This window comes from Hevea brasiliensis, chromosome 17, assembly GCF_030052815.1.
Source record: "Hevea brasiliensis isolate MT/VB/25A 57/8 chromosome 17, ASM3005281v1, whole genome shotgun sequence".
NCBI classification, from domain to species: Eukaryota; Viridiplantae; Streptophyta; class Magnoliopsida; order Malpighiales; family Euphorbiaceae; genus Hevea; species Hevea brasiliensis.
This window is the reverse complement of record NC_079509.1, coordinates 17,502,044-17,521,583: the sequence shown is the minus strand read 5'-3', so window position 1 is coordinate 17,521,583 and position 19,540 is coordinate 17,502,044. Positions and strand designations below refer to the sequence as shown.

General features: G+C 30.5%; 3 protein-coding genes across 5 annotated transcripts; 1 reads left to right on the top strand and 2 right to left on the bottom strand.

Annotated features, from left to right (window-relative positions):
• Positions 1-457: 457 nt before the first annotated feature.
• Positions 458-2,089, top strand: LOC110634579 (berberine bridge enzyme-like 22). The gene has a single exon (XM_021783631.2). The coding sequence runs from the start codon at positions 466-468 to the stop codon at positions 2,050-2,052; it is 1,587 nt and encodes a 528-aa protein (XP_021639323.2). The 5' UTR covers positions 458-465; the 3' UTR covers positions 2,053-2,089.
• Positions 2,090-2,189: 100 nt separating this feature from the next.
• Positions 2,190-5,577, bottom strand: LOC110634580 (uncharacterized). Of its 2 annotated transcripts, XM_021783632.2 has the most exons (5): positions 5,143-5,577; positions 4,645-5,014; positions 3,917-4,013; positions 3,126-3,236; positions 2,190-2,779 (listed from the first exon to the last, which is right to left on the bottom strand). In XM_021783632.2, exons 2-5 carry the CDS (start codon positions 4,682-4,684, stop codon positions 2,575-2,577), a joined length of 453 nt encoding a protein of 150 aa, XP_021639324.2. In that variant the 5' UTR covers positions 4,685-5,014; positions 5,143-5,577; the 3' UTR covers positions 2,190-2,574. The 2 variants fall into 2 exon arrangements, with proteins under 2 accessions (XP_021639324.2, XP_057995057.1); XM_058139074.1 differs by lacking the exon at positions 5,143-5,577 and having other exon boundaries at positions 4,645-5,118.
• Positions 5,578-6,071: 494 nt separating this feature from the next.
• LOC110634570 (dihydroceramide fatty acyl 2-hydroxylase FAH1) lies at positions 6,072-10,689 on the bottom strand. Of its 2 annotated transcripts, XM_058139072.1 has the most exons (8): positions 10,504-10,689; positions 9,089-9,225; positions 8,894-8,964; positions 8,398-8,490; positions 8,031-8,227; positions 7,747-7,852; positions 6,667-6,813; positions 6,072-6,439 (listed from the first exon to the last, which is right to left on the bottom strand). In XM_058139072.1, exons 3-8 carry the CDS (start codon positions 8,942-8,944, stop codon positions 6,320-6,322), a joined length of 714 nt encoding a protein of 237 aa, XP_057995055.1. In that variant the 5' UTR covers positions 8,945-8,964; positions 9,089-9,225; positions 10,504-10,689; the 3' UTR covers positions 6,072-6,319. The 2 variants fall into 2 exon arrangements, with proteins under 2 accessions (XP_057995055.1, XP_057995054.1); XM_058139071.1 differs by lacking the exon at positions 9,089-9,225 and having other exon boundaries at positions 10,504-10,688.
• Positions 10,690-19,540: the final 8,851 nt, after the last annotated feature.

Sequence of the window (19,540 nt, the reverse complement as noted above, 5' to 3'; positions counted from 1 at the left end):
TTCATTAAACGTGAATGAAATTTGGCTGCTCACAGCCTAGCTGCCAAAGCACTCAATGCTGAGTCCTTTTTATGTAATCACTTGGCTCGATTCTTGTTTGTATTTTCGGATATGCCTCCCTAAGGTTTTCAATGAAATATCTATTTGACAAAAAAAAAGAAGAGAAAATGACAACTTTCAAACCTGATTGCCAAACGAAATAAAAAACAACACGCACTTGAACTGATAAGATATCATTTTCCTCTTTATTTGTTGAAATCTTCGCCTTCTTGTTTCCATAAAAACTACTATTTAGCAAGAAGCCGGCTTTACAAGATCTCTTCTTGAAAAATTCCTTCTAATCAAAGGCTTTACAAGATCTCTTCTTGAAAAATTCCTTCTAATCAAAGACAAAAACAACTCAAATATATACATATCAAACTTCTTTTCTAAGCATAATCCAAAGTGAGGCATAAAAAGATCGAAATGAATAGCGTTTTCAAAGCATTTCTATCTCTGCTTTTAATTATTTCATGCGCAGATTCTAGTCCAATCCATGAAAACTTTATCAAGTGCATGTCAACCCAATTCAATGCCTACACCAGATCTTTTGAAATCATCTTCACTCCTCGATCCTCTCTATATTCACATCTTTTGCAATCATCTCAACAAAATTTGAGATGGGTAAACTCCACAACTTCAAATAATCCTCTTCTCATTATCACACCATTCCATGAATCAGAAATCCAAGCAGCTGTTCTTTGCAGCAAGAATCAAGGCTTACAAGTTAGAGTCAGAAGCGGTGGCCATGACTATGAAGGCTTATCTTATCTAAGTCAGACCCCATTCATCATTATTGATCTCATGAATTTTCGATCGATAGAAGTTGATATTGCAGATGAAACAGCATGGCTTCAGTCTGGTGCTACACTCGGTGAGCTTTACTATGCTATTGGCAAGGAAAGTAGAGTTCATGCATTCCCAGCAGGGTTATGCCCTACTGTTGGAGTAGGCGGGCATTTCAGTGGAGGGGGGTTTGGTACCTTGCTGAGGAAATATGGACTTGCAGCCGATAATGTCATCGATGCTTTCTTGATCGATGTTAATGGAAGAATTCTTGATAGAGAAGCAATGGGAGAAGAGTTGTTTTGGGCTATTAGAGGAGGTGGTGGAGCAAGTTTTGGAGTCATTCTTTCCTGGAAGATCAAGCTGGTTAAAGTTCCACCAACGGTGACTGTTTTCACTGTTTCGAAAACTATAGAACAAGGTGCTACGAAGCTTGTCCATAGGTGGCAATACATTGCAGACAAGCTACATGAAGATCTCTTTATCAGAATCATCATTCAAAATGTTGGTGGTGATGCAGGTACAAATCTAAAGACAGTCCAAGCTTCCTTTAATTCACTGTTTCTTGGAGGAATTGACAGACTAATACCATTGATGAAAAAGAGTTTCCCTGAATTGGGATTGAAAGCCGGTGATTGCACACAAATGGCTTGGATTGAATCTACCCTATACTTCGCAGGATTCCCCAGAGGAAGCCCCCTGGAGGTCTTACTTGACAAGACTCAACTATACAAAGCCAACTTCAAGGCAAAATCTGACTATGTAACAGAACCTATACCCGAAGGTGTATTCAGAGGTATATGGAAGAGATTCTTGGAGGAAGAGCTAGTGTTCATGATAATGGATCCTTATGGTGGAAGAATGAATGATATATTAGAATCAGAAATTCCATTTCCCCACAGGAAAGGCAACTTGTACAACATACAATACCTGGTGAAGTGGGAAGTGAATGGAGTTGGGGAATCAAACAAGCATGTACGCTGGATCAGGATGCTTCACAGGTATATGACGCCATATGCTTCCAAGTCTCCAAGATCTGCCTATCTTAACTATAGGGACCTTGACTTGGGGAGTAACAAGGATATCAACACAAGCTACTTGGAGGCTAGTGTTTGGGGTGTGAAGTACTTTAAGGGCAATTTCAAGAGGTTGGTCCAAGTGAAAAGCAAAATTGATCCTCACAATTTCTTCAGAAATGAACAGAGTATTCCTTCCCTTCATGAATAAGGGAAATGGAAAATCAAACTCATATGCTGGAGGAAAGTTTTCTTTTCCCTCTCCAGGTTTTTCTTCTAAACTGAATTCAACATGAAGAACACAGTTAACAAGCAAAAAAACAAAACAGTATGAAGGGCAGATGGACATTGAGTTGAGATGGTATTTTGTTTTTCAAGGATAAATCACAAAAATTCAATGTTTGCTAAAACTTACATTTGAATCCTTCAGAAAAAAAAAAAAGAATCTAAATGATTCCAACCTTTTAATTTAGCTAAATTCTAATCTCTGTATTCTCATTGGAGAAAACTCATTAAATAGTAGACCCCATAAAATTTGCTACATTGATAGTTCAAATGTATAATAAATACTTTCTATTGTGAATGCCTCACCCCAGACGGGAAAAACATGGTCAGAGTAGCTTTACATTCACCTTGTAACTACAGCAGCAGACTGTAAGAGGCAGATCGACAAGGACTGTTGCTCCTTGCCTAATGAAGAAAACCAATTTCTTGTAAGATCAGTAAAAACAGATCAACTTGCAACTTCTGGAATCTTCAAATCACTCTGGATAACATCTTCGAAGTTGAGAGACATAAGTCCTAGTAAAGAAGTAACGGCAGCAATTTGAATAGGAAAAGATGCTCTGAAGCTAGCATCCAGCAAAAGATAACCAGATAATTTACATTTCAAATTCACAACTTCCTTATCCTTGTAACCACAAGCAGCAACTCCAAGCCTGAATATAATAACACAGTTGATTAAATAATCAAGTCAAACACAAAAACAATACAAGGTAAACCAATAAGTTCACGAATTTCAATGGTAACAGTGTAAGGCCTAGGATAACAGAAGGTTCCATTATGATCTGCGTTCTATATGTTAGATCAGGAAATTTTGACTAATAATAAGAAGTGGTTTAATCCAAATCACCACGTTTCATAAATTTCCCTTTTTTTTTGGGAGGGGGGAATCTTAAATACTTTGAGATTGTGATCAAGCAGAGACAATCATCTTTCAAAATTGTCTGTCGAAACCATGGTAAGCATCAAAACATACGATACAAATGATCATGACAAACATACCTCCCAAGCTGACCAAGGAGAACAACTACTGCAACAGCAAAGTCATTTAGCCACGATCTTTCCAAAATTTCCAGAAATAAGGGGATAATTTTACCACGTCCACTCACAGCTCTGCATATGGACAAGAGAAAGAAATGCAAAATGTCAGGTAAAATTTATGCTAAGTCTCCCATTACCGTGCAAATCAAAGAAAGCTACAGAAATAGTGGAGAAGAAAATTAAAAAAGCATTGCAATTTCCCAGGATTCATTTTTCTTTGACTGGTAAATTAAATAAAACCATTGCCTAAATCTATGAATATACAGTATAACGTTTTAGATCTTGCACAGAACTTGGTCATTACATAAATTAGGGAACATATTTAAGCTTGTCCTCTCTTAGAAAATAGATTAATAAATAAAATTCAATCATTTGAATTATTCAAAGGAATAATCAGCACTCAGAAGGATCTATGCTCAAGCAAAAGCAGGAATTAAACCAAATGGCCTATAATTAACTCTGAACCAAGATAGTTAAAAATATAATGAAACTGTAGGCAACCATCAGATTGTACTCCAAAAAATAAAAAGGTGCATCTAATATAAACTCGATCTTATTTAAGAACAGGCCTAACAGACCTCAGATCAAATATTTATTTTGAGATCCATGCATAATCAATTAAAGCATGCATATGCACATCAGTGAAATAATTAGTGCACGAATCTCGGTGTAAATATATGATCTAAGAGCTACTAAACTTCTTATACAAGATTGAGCTTATATTAGTTGCAGCCAGAACTTAGGCACCTTACCTAGGAAGCCTCCAGGAACCACAGCTCTGTTTTATGGAAACCAAAGGGAAGACCTGTGCTTTGCCCCAAGGAAAAGAAAACCCAAAGGAAAATGCACCTGCATTTGATCAATAAACTGGTGGAAAACGCTATATGCATAAATAAACCAAAAAAGAACAAAAAAGCCAAATATCCTCAATGAAGTGGCTAGAAAAATACTCAAAAGCATAAGAAGTTGCAATTATAAATTGGATTGAATTAGCAAGAGGAACAGAAGAGAAAGCCAGGAGAAACATAAAGTGGCACTTTTACGCTCAATTTGATTGTAAATTCACAAACAAAAAATACCCTTCAGCTAAAGCATTATATATATATATATATATATATCAGAAAAGCTAAAATCTCCAGTATTAAGGAAATAGGAAAAAGAAGAAGCAACCAGAAAAAAAAAAAAAGTTTCATTCCCTTTTCTAGACAAACAGACGTTTTTACATTTGATTAAAACATACATTTTCTCAGATGATGAAAGGCCCCCAACAGTTTGATTAAAGGAGATGAAACTACTGTATTTCTCATGTTTTCTCAGCAACCAAACAGAGAGTAAAAGACACATACAATAGAAGCACGATAATAAGCACATTACATAATTACCAGATGACGAATTATGCAGGAGTTTATATATATATATATATATATATATATTTTTTTTTTTTTTTTGATAAAAAGGAAAACAGAATTTGTAATCTCACCTAAATCACAATTTGATGTAGAATTGAAATTCCCACACATACACAACTGCCTAATCCATCACTCCATACCCACAAGTGCCACCAGTTGCCTCACATGCCCTGCAGAATTCTTCATTCACTTGCACAGAATATCTCAACGAATCTTGTAAGACCGTCCGCTAGGCCCAGCAACCGCCTATGGTGCAAGACTATAAGCACTGCTATATCCTTCATACTCGAGCTTGCTCAGTTTTATTGGCTTAATAGCCTCAAACGCCAGTGCGGAACACTTCGGCGGCTGGGCGGACCCCAACTTCGAGCCCACCTGCCAGTGACACACTACCATTAAGCGAAGGGAGTCAACTGCAGCGTCAATCCGTTTCAGACCCACCTGTAAAAATGTAAAATAACAGACAATCTTCAGTAACAAAGAGAGGGGAAATGCAAGAAAAGGGCACATAACAATTAAACAAAAATAAAATAAAAAAAATGAAAAAAAAAAAGGAAGGAGCATCTCACCGTTCGAGCTCTGGAGGCATATCTGCCTTTTGAAATCAATAGTCAAAAAAAGAAAGAGTAAATTATAAAGATAGAATATCAACTTAGGTATCTAATTAAATAATTTGTGACTTAAAATTTATGTTTTTTAAGTAATAAAGATTTAAGGGTTTTTATATTATAAATTTAAGTTTATAATATCTATGCAATTTATCCAACAAGAAAAGCAAAGCAAGCATCTGCAACAGGAAGTGGAACAGAAGGGTATAGCAGTGGAAAGGAAGAGGAGGCCTGTAGGAAGAGGAAGGAAGACTAGCGGAAGAAAGCGTGTGTAGAAAGAGAGAGGAAGAAAGTATAGGCACTATTATAGTAGTGCCAATTTCCACATCAAAACTATGAAGATAGCTGAAAACGGCGATTCAAAGGAAAAAAACGATGTCGCATTGCACTCTGGGCGCGTTAAAAGGTAGATAAGAAGACAATTGTGCTTTTGCAAGGAAGAAAAAAAAAAGGGGGGGGGACGACACCGCCACAAGAAAAGAAAAGCGAACCTTTTTTTGTTCATAGACAAACAACCCCTCATCTTTTACAACCACAGAAACACCCTCCAATTCCACTGTACAAACAATAGTGAAATTCTTCTCTAAAAATTATATATTTTAATTGTAAGGATTTTTAAGTCGGGTTGTACGTATGTAAAATTTTATGAGCGGGGTATGCATGTTGATGATTTTGAGTTATGGCATATCAATGCTTCTTGCATTTAGCATATATTGACAGATAGAGGAAATTAAAAGAGTGAAAACTTTCCATTTGCCAGTCGGATGATATTGCCCTTAGCCATGTTTCCTTCTTCCTACAATACAAATTGCACACTTTAACACAACTCCTACAAGGGACATCCTGCTGGTAACCATGGAAAGAAATAGAATGAAAGCACAAGGCAAATATTGACGAATGGAACTTTTTCTCTTCACCAATAACTGGCAAACTAATTTACACAGGATTTCTCATAGGAAAATGACACCACCAAATTCATAATATCCACAAACATGGTAAAACCCTGGTCTCCATTTTGATTAACATTACTATAAATCAATTGATTGAAGAAGAAATAATGTTTGGGAATCAAGTAATGATGATGCTTCAAATCCACCGACCCTGACCCTCACTAGTAATGCTGCACCTCCAAATTAAATTATCTACTCTTTTCAACCACTTTCACTGGAGGAAGTGTTCCAAACACCTTGTCCCATAGCGACGAAGTAATTCCAAATCCCATATTCTGGATCCTGAAGTGATGATTCAAGTGGTATTTCTGCAAAATACAAGCAGGCAGAACATCCTTATTAAGCACAACCAAGATTTCTTCAATCAAGTAATGAGATCTATCCTTTAGTAAAAATAAATAAGAAAAGTTGACAAAAAGCATTTCGTTGGAGTACATTTAATGTTGATCTCATTCCAACTAAAAATAGACAGCCCCCCAAAAAAAACCACAAAAAAAATCCTTATGAAATTATCTGATTTAAGGCGTCCTCTTACCTTGAGATCTTTTGGTACTCCACTTGAAGGCTGACCATGATGCAAGTAGTAATGAGTGCAATCATACATAACATAACCCAATAAACCACCTCCAAACAGAGCAGGAGCAATTGAGGGAGTGGATATAAGTTGAACCAAGTTCCAGAACTGGCAAGAACACAAAGTATGTAAGCACTCCACAACGCATGATAATTATACAACTCAACAAGGTAGTAAAACCAGCTGTTGCCAATATCAACTTCTAGACTTCAAACATGCATATTGACATTTACAAGCAAGTCAAATGTATCCTTTCAATGCAATTAAAAAAAAAAAAAAAGGAATTCAGTTGGAGAAAAAATTACTAAGGTTGTTAGCTTATGCCTACACAAACAGGTACTTGTCCAACAGTATGTATGTCCACATAATCTTGGACTTTACAAATGACTGGTCTATAATTCAGCTTAAAAATGAATTACTTAAATTCTAACATATCAAAATCATTTGTCCGCATCAATACCCACCCAAGAATTTCTTAATAGCTATTAGCAAACTTCACCTCAGTCCATTCTTTTTATCATATGCAAACCTTTGTATATGAGAAGTAAATATATAACTGCACAAGGGTCATCGTTCATTTGAACCTATTCACTTCTTTATTGTTCCACTAGACAATTTTGGCAATTTCATTATGCTGAACTAACAGGATTTTGACCCTTAGCCAGTATCCACCTGTCATTACAATAAAAATATTTGCCAGGAGTTTCACAAGCACATTGCAATTGTTTAAACAGCTAGATTATCTAAACAAAATCATACTTAAAAAAAAGATCAAGGTGGATACTAATGCTTCTATGATGTTCAATAAAAGAAAGCAAAATACTATGCTTCCACAAAAGAAAATTCTTGCCTAGGTCCAGTCCACATAGACCGAAATGCATATCAAGAGACATATTACATGTGTGATCCACCGATTTTGTATGAAAAATCCATCTGTGTATTGGTCTACATGATCTGGGTCTAGGCAAGAATGACTCACAAAGGAAAATTAAAGCTTTCATCAACTATAATCGTAGGAAGGGAAGGAATAGGTATACATACTGGCACACACAGAACAGCTGTAGCAGCTGGAGGAAAAACAAGCCGCAAACCATCCATAGGGTGCTTATGATGGCAGCCATGAAGAAGATAGTGTATGGTGTTCCACCTAAAGCAAGTACACTAATATCATAACATGTTCCTATAATAGATAATAAAGCAGTCCAATAAAATTTGTGCGAAGGAGAGCTGGCGTCTGCCAGAACATGCGTAGACATACAGAGTACAGACATGCATGAGTGTGTGTGTGTGTGTGTGTGAGAGAGAGAGAGAGAGAGAGAACTAACCAATAACTCTTTGTTTTGATGTGGAAAAGGAAGCGGTGTAAACTGTATTCCAACAATGTCCAGATAAAAATGCCAAAACCCACCATTAAGGCTATCTCAGAAGGTGTGTGGCCCATTTGTACAGACATTGAGATGCACCAGCATACAACTGGCAGCCAAATAACTGGAATTGCCCACCAGACTGTACGAGTCAGGAACTGTTCCAAGCAAAAGAGTCAAAATATCAACAATTCAACCAACTCAACCATATATTCACCATGGACTTGGTTAACGTGCCTAAATAAGAGAATTTTCTACAGGTATGCATTTGCAGGTGATCCATGACTTATAAAGCTGGATAGAAAATGTATGAACAAAAGGGTCATACCTCCCAAAACTCACTCTCAAAAAATCGAGGGCCCTCCTTGCTTACAATGGGCTGGTGAACCCATTCCTCATAAGCTTCTCCCAGATGACCAACCTGTGACAGAACCTCAAGAAATCAAAATCAGCAATACAAATCATAATAACAATATGAAATATGAATAATCACCCAAATTTAAAAGTCATTGACAAATAGTCAAATGCAGAAATGCAAGATTAGAAGAATTATATCCCATTACAATGTTAATAGTAAATATCCAAAAAGAAAAAAACAGGTTACACTTTAATGGTGCATCCTAGTTAAATGATCCCTTTTTTAATCTTAATAATATAAAAAGAGCTTAAGAAAAATAAATAAATAAAAACAAAAATAACTCAAATGCTCATACCTGTGAATTTCAATTCTATAATTTGGGTTTATAAATGATAATACAATGAAATCAAATATATATATATATATATATATATATATATATATAAAAGAGGCTGTGTAACTTTACCTGGAAGACAAGAGGCTTATTGAGATCAACAGTGAAGCCCTGTGCAACCATCCCGGCACTTTATCATGTAACTGGAGGTACATGTAGCCAAAAGAAATGGAACAGAACAAACAATCAAATTGATAACAGTTTAGAAAACACAAAACAGAAACATTTGTTCAGTCTTTAGCACTTAAAAAGTTTATGCAGTTTCACTTTTAAACTTCTTAGTAACTGTCTTTTCCGGACCCCCTTTTCATGCCTCTGTAAATGTTGGTGAAATTATGTCTCAAATTTGCTGATGGGAACCGATGTAATTACTAAAATTTGACAAGAAAGAGCAGGGAACAACACTGCATTGTTTACAAGTATATTAATTAATCAATAAAGAGAAAGAAAGCTTCAAATATTGGATTGCATGATTATAATTTGAATTACGAGTAAAATTCCTGAAAAACAAGAACATTTTGTTGTGAGCAATTTATATGAATGGGAACCCATGTATGATTTCCTCCATCTTTGTATTTAAGAGAAAACATACCAAAGTTTACTAGGATGAAGGAACAATGAAGCAAAAATAGCATTTCTCTCTGTTCTATATGAAAGGACAAAAAAAATGGCAAAAATGAGCAAAAAATGAGCCAACCAAGTTTGGTGTTCCTGTATTATAATTCATAAAAAAAGGCCTTCAATGAATTAAATTTATATTTTTTTAGAGGTTGCCACCATATGCTTACCAATTTTGACCAGACATTCACTATAACAATTTGTTTCGTGAAAGTTTTTTTTTTTTTTTTTTGTCTTGCAGAGGCAATTGATCTTTTAACAATTATATGGACCATAATGTACCAATGCTTAATGACTAAGTTTCCAATCACTATCAAAAACTACGTATGGACTTGAAATTTTCATCATTTAATCCTACCAGGAGGGGAAATCATAATTAAAAGTCACAGGTCCCACATGACAATTAATTCCAGCCAACAAGATCAAGATTTCTACCAAAATAATATATAAGAAAACTCAAGATTTCTACCAAAACAACGAAACTTGCATTCAAGATTTTGAGTTCCTCGAACTTATGAAATTTGAATTTTCAAAAAGAAAAAAAATATAGTTTACACGTGTGGGGCCCATAAAAAAATAAAAAATAAAAAACTAAGTCCCTCGATGCTTGTACATTTTGCAGAAAATTCAATTGCTTGAGCAAAATTCTAGTTTTTATGGAACCCATAACAACATTGGGGACAAATCTAAAAATTATATTCCCACTCCCTTTTCCCGAATTTTCTGAGCAAACAAACAGAAAAAATTAGCAAGAACAAGCAAAAAAACACAATGCTGCGCACAAAATCAGCTCCAAACCACAAATCAACAATTTAGTTTCTCCAAATTCATCATTTATTCAATTTTATGAGATTCATAACAAATCACCAGGCTTTTGCCAAAGTCCGAGCATAAAAAAGAAAAAAAAAAAAAGGAAAAAAAGAAAGCCCCACAATGCAACTAGAAAAACCACAAAAAAAAAAACCCAGATCCTTAAAACAAACACAAAACCAGAGAAACACATAGAAATGAAACAAAAGAGCACGAAAGAGACTAACCCAGGGCAAATGCAAGTGAGATCTAACCGCGAGAAGCTTCCCACTCGCAGAAATGTTATTGGGTCCTTGCGGGATTCTTTATAGAAAAACAAAACCACCACAACCACAGCGGAGTTGCGGTGCTTTTGTTGTTTTCTCTCTTTGGGCTTTTTTGCTTTTCGCGTTCGCTATTGAGAGAGAGACACAAGTAGTGGTCGCAGTGAAGAGATCATATTCTTATGGAACAAGTTGAATATAAATAGCTTAGACAGGACGGGAAAATCTTGACCGTTGATATTATCAACGGGATCAAAGAATCATCCTCGCTTTGAATTCTAACGGTTGCCAACCTGGCACTATAGGTATCCAGCCTAGCAGCTAAAAAGGTTGGCCAAGTGTGAGCTTGGGTGTATCCTGCTTAAACAATATGTTTTGCTCTCAGTGCCAGGTGATTGTTTCAGATATGGCAGAAAAATGTAGATAATTAAAGTTGAGACTTCATGGTTTTAAAAATATTTTAATATTAAAGAATATAAAAATTAAAATATTATTTTTTTCACAAAATTATTTTAATAGCTATTTGAAATTTTTTCTATAAAAATTATACTATCAATAATATTAAATTGAGAAAAAAAATGAAAGTTTCATTTAAAAAATTATGGTAATTATATAAAAATATTATTAATATTTATAAAATATATATATATATATATATATATATATATATATATTATCTATTGCTAGAAAAACTTGTGTCTCACATCGAGAATATAAGATTTCAATGTAGAGTATATATGAACTTAAACTCTCTAACTTAAATATTATATATATATATAAATATATAATTTTATTTTTTTTATCTGTTTTAAATTATAAATCACTTTTCTTTTTAAATTAATAATTTATTTATGTATTAACTTATTAATATTGTACTATTTAATAAGCATTAAAAAATAAAATCTATTAATTAAAAAAATAATTTCCTAACATAAGTTATTTAATGAAAGATATATTTAAAAAAATAAATAAAATTTATTATTTTAATTTTATTAACTATATTTTCTTAATTCATGTGAAAAAAAAAAAGTAAAAATAGAAATATTATTTAAATAAAAGAAATATTAAACTAAATCTCATTATATAAATAAATTTAAAGTATAATCTCTTCAATTTGAATATATTTTACTATACAACAACAACAAAACATTAATCTTAAATTAATTAAGATGATTATATAAATATATTTCACCATTAATTATAATTAAAGTCAATTTCACATAATATCAAAAAAATATATATATAAATTTTTTATGTTACTTTCTTCCGCATCATTTTAAATATCTTTTTATATACTCACTTATTATATCACTAATTTATAACATTTTTTAATAGGTCATTCAATTTTTTATATTTAACATGATCGAACTATTTTAATTAATTATTTTTCATTTTTATGCCTAATATGAACTATATACACTCTCCAATAAATATGGTTATTTTTAATTTTATCTATTATGATAATATTAAACATATATATTGTATTTTTAGCATAATTATTTTGTAAATATATTAAATTTTAAACATTTAACTTTCACATTAAATTTTATATATATATAACAAAAAGTATAAATAAATGAAATTGAAAATGCTAAAAAAATAGTGAATGGTAGTGTGGAGTTTGAAAACCAAATCAGCACACGGAATTGCAAAAGATTTCACAGCTTCAAGTTGGCATTAGAACTAAAATTATAAGGAAAGAAAAATTAGGTAGCTAACTGTTTTTTGTGAGAAGGCAGCTAACGGTCAAGCAGCGCCAACAGATAGAAAGATACTGCGGCCCATTGTTTCCACATGGTCAGCAAGTTGCCTCTTGAATCAGCTTTACATTATTTTAAGTGGACAAAAACATTTCTATCATTTTCTCTCTAAAACATCCCACGTTGCAAATTTTCTCTTATTAGAACTCTATTAGCTTCACGTTTAAAAAATATTTTCCTGATGTTTTAGCGTCTTAAACATTTATAAGATAAGTAAATTAAAAATATTTTCATTAAAAATATTTTTCATATATAAATTATTTTTTACGAAATAAAAATCTCTCAATTATCATCTCAATTTTAATAATTAACCTTTAGAATCGATAATCCCAACTATCCCAATTGCTAAAAACTTTGCCAATTTTTTTGTTGTAATTTAGTGTCTTTCTATTTTATATTTTAAGAGTTTTTTATTTTGATTTCGAATTGATTCTACTTAAAAATGAGAATTGAAAACGGTAATCAATTCTTTGATTTTTTTAAAAAAATAGAATTGAAATTAAATTTTTTATTTTGATTCTAGTTTTGATTCTAAGTAATTTTGTCATGATTCTTATTTTAATTTTGATTATAGTTTGATTCTAAGTAATTTCGTTATAATTCTGATTTTAATTTCGATTTCAATTTCAATTTGAATTTATATATATATATATATATATAAAAGTTATTGTATTCATTTTAAAATAGTGAAAATAATTTTAAATTTCTAATATCAAAACAATGATAAAAATAATAGGAATAACATCAAAATAATAAGAGAAAATTATTATTTAGTTATTTACATTTTAGTAAAATTAATTAATTTATTTATATTTTAAATAATATATTATTTAATTTTTAGTACCATGTTTTTAGTCCCTTGTCTTATGTTTTGTTGCCCAAGCTACTCTAACCTTCTCATTCTTGTTTTTCTCTCATCATGTTTCTTCGCACTTGTTACCTTTTCCTTCTCATTTTCTCTTTACTTTTCTTTTTTTTTTTTAAGAAAACATGATACAAGTTATTTGTGCCAAAAAAGTTAATGAATTCTCGCAAATCTCTAAGTAATTAAGGTGATAATATTAATATAGAAAAAATAGTTTCCAATAGAGAAAAAACAAAATTAATACTAAAAAAATTGAATGAAAAAATATTTGAACAATTGAAAAAATGTAAATTTGCATTTAGTCTCCATATAACAAAATTTTTATTTTCATTCAGGAATATATTTTTAAAAAATAGTATATTTTTTAAAATATAAAAGCTAACTAATTAGTTTAAGTAAAATATAAGAACTAAATAATAATAACTTTCTAAATACAATGATCAATTAATTATTTTTATTAAAATAAAGAGACTAATAGTTATTTATCTATATTAAAACTAGTTAACTACTATAAAATTTGACAGAGGAACTAAATAATTTAATAAAATAAAATATATTTACTAAATAATGTATTTTTTAAAATAAAATTTAAATAGTTAATTTTATTAAAATATATGAACTAAATAATAATATTAATGTAAAAATATTTATTCAATATTATATTTTTTAATCTCTATGATCTTTATTTAAAAGAAAATATACATAATTAAAAATTGAAAGATATATTATATATCTAACATGCAATTTAGTCATATAATCAATGATTATAAAAATGGTTTAATGCATTTATAATTAAAATTATTAAAAAATATTAATTATATACATTTATAATTAAAATTAAATTAAAATATATGCATATATTTTAATCTTAATTATATATAAAAATATATAATTTTATTAAAATTATATAATATATTTAAAATTTTTAAAAATATTTATATAAAATTTATTCTTTTAATTTTTGATTTGATTTAATTTTTGATCAAAAATTAAAATCAAATTTAAATATTAAACATAAGTTGTACTCAATACAATATAATTCTCATGATAACCATTTCTTTTCAGTTTTGATATATGACAACTTGTCACGTTAATTTAATTTAATTTAATTTTATATATTTTGTAATGCATACATATGACCACTTGTCACGTTTTTTTTAATTTAATTTTTCTTAATCTATTTCGCAAAGAGAGATCTTCCCCTATTAAATTAAAAATGCATTAAACAAAACTATGGAAACTGTTAAATTTTTAAAAATTTCAATTTTTTATTTTATAGAAAAAATTAAATTTTCATAGATCTTAATTAACTCATGATATATATGCATAAATTTATATATAATCAATTTTCAACACTAATAAAATCATATTCATTCACATCACATTATAAATGAGTTATACTTATATTTTCACATTTTAAATATATATGATTTGGGTTAATTATTATATACACTGAGATAATTAGAAAATAAGTACTCTTTTCAATGTAATTAATTATTACTAAACGTAAGTTGCACACATATTCTTGTGATTTAATTTGTTTATATATAATTTTTTATTAATTTATTGTATATAATATTTTTTTTACTGTACTATATTTATTTTCAACGATTAATTAAATTTAGTTCTTTATTATTATAATATCAAATTGCTATTACTATATTTTTTTCTTAATTTTAGAATATTCTCATTATGTTTAAAAATATTTTATATTTTTAAATATGCATCATGTAAAATTCTTTTTGTAATATTATATCGTTATTTTCTAATATTTATATTTTATTAAATAGAACAATTAATGATCAACATTATTTAATAAATTAAGTCCAACATTTTTAGTTTGAAATAAGATATATATATATATATATATATATATATATATATATATATATATATATATATATATATATATATATGTTTATGCAATATATAAGAGTTATCAAGATTTTATTTAATAAAAATTTATAAATAATTTATTTTTGCCAATAATTAGCATTTTTTTATTTATAAACAAAAAAAAGGTAGCTTTCTTTTTTTTAATCAAATTATATTTATATAATCCTAATTTTACTAAAATATTACTCAACATTTTTTTTTAAATTACTCAATATCTTATATGTTAAAATAGTAAGAGAAAAATCTAAACATGTGCATGTACCATGGTAATCAAAACAAAGCTAACTCCATTGTCTCATCAACAAATAAGAGAGACGGATAATAACCTAGTCAAGCATCTATAGTAAGATATAAAACAATATCATGAATCTCTTTGTCCTTTTTGTGAGCATAAATCACAATACAATTCCATTCAAAGTCAATTCCAATATCCAATAATTTTTATGCCCATCACAATTCAAAACATAAATTTGTATTTTTCAATGCAAATCCCATTTTAATCACAAATTTTCGAAACTGAACTCATTCAATCCATATCTAAAATAAAATCATAACTGAACCATTTTCCCAAAACTAAAATCATTTATATTATAACAAATTTCCAATAATCATTGAAATAAATTCGATTCTGATAAACATAATAAATAAAGAATATAACGTCAATTAATCATATGAAATATTCAGAATAAAATCGATTAAAAACTAGTTGTGTATAAATCTCTTTGTTGACTAATTTACTCCACCTTTCGTTTCGCCTTCAAAGATCCCTTTTTAACTGAGACACAAATTTAAAGTGTTTCAGTATTCATTTCTAATACATAAATTTTAACAATTTCTTTGCAGACTTATCCTACCTATTACGATTTATAATTTCGGGTCTTTCACAGTTTTGTATATAGTGACACTATTTATGGCACTATTCAAATCAAAATATTGACTTTTCCATACTTAATAGGTTTATTAATTCTAATTGCACTCATATACCACATTTTGGGCATCAGTTTTGTTGGCCTTGGTTGCCATTTCAATTTCTAATTTCTCTAGGTGCAAATCCAAAATTTCAATTTTGGTTCACTGTATTTTACTGTTCCATTGGTCTAATTACTGTAGGAATTTGGCTAAGTCTCCTTCATCAAAGTTGTTCCTTATTTTCTTAGCTTTAATTTCCTTTTTGAATCACTCCATTTGGAGTTTTGTAGCTCAAGTTATGCCTATTTTTCAAAGGCTGGCCGGATTGGTTCAAACCCAGAAATTCTGGGCAATTTCTGGTTCTGGCAGTTTTGGTGACCCAACTTTTGGGTGACAATTCAACTTGGTTATGGGTAGAATTTGGATTGGTATTCATCATGAAAGTTATAGTGCTATATCATAGCTTTCTAATGGTTCAAAAATCAGGTCATTTGAACCTTCCTAGATCAAGTTATGGCCAAATGAACAAATACTATTCATTTGGTCATTTTGGTACAGTGGCAGTGCATATTACCCGGATTTGATCTAATTGTTCACTATCTTAATGTCATTTTCTGGGCATAGTTTCTACACAAAAATTGTGGCATTATGTGTTTACTTTCATATCCAATTGGCCTTACACCAATTAGGGTGGTAGAATTACAGTTTTGGCCCCCTAAGTGGACCAAGGTCAGGCTGTCCATAATTGGACCCTTACCAATCCGAATTTGACTTAACTTCTCACCATTCAAACACACCCCAATTGGTCCTAATTGGCCATTTTGAGCCTCAATTAGGTCAAGTTGCCTCAATTTCAAAAATCCCAAAAATTTTCCCCCAATTTCCCTAAGTCAAGAACCCTAATTTTCTAAATTCCTCAATTCATGCAATTAAGGTGTCCTAATCATCTCTACATGCTTAATTAGGCTTACATACATAATTAATTAAACTAAAATACTTTAATATCTCATAATCCCATGGCTGCCGGAAATTCACACCTCCCATACAACCATGATTTTCATAGTTCTTTGCATAATTTCATCAATTTCCTACTTGATTTAAGTATCTAATTCATAAAAATAGAGAGAAATTGAAGGAATAATCACTAACCTTTTTGTGTAGCTTTTCAATCTTCAAATCTCTTCAATTTTTCCTTCAATTTACTTCTCCAACCTTCTTTTCAAGACTCAAACATAAGATTTAATCAAAGAAACTAGGATAATTATGGTGGAATTTAGGGTTTCATAAGCTTGTATGAGTTTAAAAATGGAGGAAGTTTAGTGAGAGAGTGCTTAAAGAGAGTGGACGGCAACACCTTAGGAGGAAGAAGAAAATATTTCCTTTTTATTTTAATTGGTCACTTTTCTAAGTAATTATCCATAATTTTCAAATTTTAAAATTATAATTTTATCATGTCATGCATTATGTCATGATGATGTCATAATGAGTTATTTTATTTTTTTTCTTTTTTTAATTATGTGTATTTATCTCTTAATTGACTTAGTCAAATAATTTATTAATTGATAATTTATTTATGATCTCATGCTTAGGTCATTAGGGTGATGTCAAAATTTTCTTTTTCCTTTCTATTTCTTCACTTCTTTAATTTAATTCTATATTTCAAAATTTTCATTTCTCAAATTTTATTGGACAGTTAGGTCATGAGCCACCTCTAGGGGTGAATTAACAAATTTGCCCCTCACCGGTTTGATCCGATTTGTAAATAATTCAATGTTTCTTTCAGAACCCTGACATAATTATTTGATCTGGTTCTCTACATTTTTCTGTGATTTTCACATTTTCCCTAGCTTCGCAATTTTTCTTAGGCCTGTGGTGTCACAATGCCCCATACGAAAATAGGGTTACAGTTGACCGCGCAATCATTTCCCGGTATAGTCACCTATCGCTATGACCCCCGGCTCATTTAACCTTTTATGCTCTGTTTTTCTTATTTCAATTTCTTCTTCTGGTAATTGCTATTAATTTTTATTCAGGGCTTTTATAGGTGACTTAAATATGATTCTAATCCTCTTAATTATTCGGACCGACACTGGTCACCGGAACAGTGATTTGCACAAGACTATGCATGTAAGGGTGTTACATCCCTGATAACAAACACAAGGAGGGTTACCTCCGTTAGTTTACATTCATGATGTAAATATCTCATATGTATCAATTTAGGACACTTGGGCAGTTGTACTTATCAAAAAAATATTCACATGCATAGTCAAAACACATTTTAAAACTATGCTCTGATACCACTAAAACATGTAACACCTTACCCCTCCGTAAGGCATAACATGATCCCGTAGTACACTTAATGAATTACCGAACTTTGCCTACCGATAAATCATTAAATACACTACAAGAAATTTTAAAATAATTTTGTCTTCTTTTGAAGGAGGTGAGCACTTTTAACAGGTATTAAAAACTTTTAATTATAGTTTAAATACTAAGTACACATTTTGATAAATTTTATTTTTCCGCAAATTTTGTAAAAATTTTAGCAGAGTACCGTTTATAAATGAGAAAAATAAAAAATTTAAACCTGTAAAAAGCACTTCCAATAAAATCACTTCACAATTCCCAACCTCCAATGGAACTCAAATCCACATAATAAACACAAATTCAATTCAAAATTTCTCATCTGTAAATTTTTCATAAATTCATCTACATTGCATTCAAAATATTTAATTTACATTCACAAGTTAAATTTACAAGCATAAAATCCAAAAAATAATATTATTACAAATTTACTGTACAACTGCTCAAATTACATTAATACATATGAATACTCCTATATTTACATCAAAATCAATACATTGGGTATAAAATAATACCCATATCAAAACGGTCAATGTAGTCCTCTCAATAGCAGCTCACTTTGCTGCTTTCTCCTTACTCTTATATGCGACAGCAAAATAAGCTATCGCTGAATAAAATTTACTCAGTAGTGCACAATAAAAATTTAAAATACTATAAATAAAACATTTATTGACAAATCATAATTCAATCATTTCACAATCTCATTTTACAATTTTCAAATCACATTAATAATACAATTTTGTCAAATAATTTCATAAACACAGTGTTGCCAATCCATACACAACTTAAGTCATGACACAAAATTACTGATCAATGCCGTGTTGTACACCACGATAAAGCAATCTACAACCTCACTAATCGAAATCAATGAGGGAGGTGGCTAGCTAGCTATATGAGTACTCATCCGATCTCGACCTTAACTGGTAAGCCAGAGAGGGAGGAAAAATAATCAATCTCAACCCCATAAATGGAGGAGGAATAATATGGCACTGTCATGCTAAGTGTGAATCCGAAATCAATTTAAAGTAATTTCTTCAAATATTGCATGCAAAATCCAATCAATTTCCAAAGACACATTTTCATTCACAAAGTGGCAAAAAAAAAGTTTTTAAACTCATAATTAACACATAAATTTCATAATGCATACTAAATCAAATTTTCAATGAGAAATTGCTTAAATAAGGTTTATTATGCACAAACCTAGACTGAGTCGCCTTTAGGTCTTGACTCACTT

Excerpts from the sequence above, each read along its gene's own strand:
- LOC110634580 (XM_021783632.2), bottom strand. The coding sequence starts at position 4,684 with ATGTGTGGGAATTTCAATTCTACATCAAATTGTGATTTAG. Across the intron at positions 3,237-3,916 it reads GGTTCCTGGAGGCTTCCTAG|AGCTGTGAGTGGACGTGGTA; the intron begins GTAAGGTGCCTA and ends GTCCATATGCAG. Across the intron at positions 2,780-3,125 it reads CTCCTTGGTCAGCTTGGGAG|GCTTGGAGTTGCTGCTTGTG; the intron begins GTATGTTTGTCA and ends TATTATATTCAG.
- LOC110634570 (XM_058139072.1), bottom strand. The coding sequence starts at position 8,944 with ATGGTTGCACAGGGCTTCACTGTTGATCTCAATAAGCCTCTTGTCTTC. Across the intron at positions 8,228-8,397 it reads TTGAGAGTGAGTTTTGGGAG|TTCCTGACTCGTACAGTCTG; the intron begins GTATGACCCTTT and ends TGCTTGGAACAG. Across the intron at positions 6,814-7,746 it reads CAGCTGTTCTGTGTGTGCCA|TTCTGGAACTTGGTTCAACT; the intron begins GTATGTATACCT and ends TGTTCTTGCCAG.
- LOC110634579 (XM_021783631.2), top strand. The coding sequence starts at position 466 with ATGAATAGCGTTTTCAAAGCATTTCTATCTCTGCTTTTAATTATTTCA.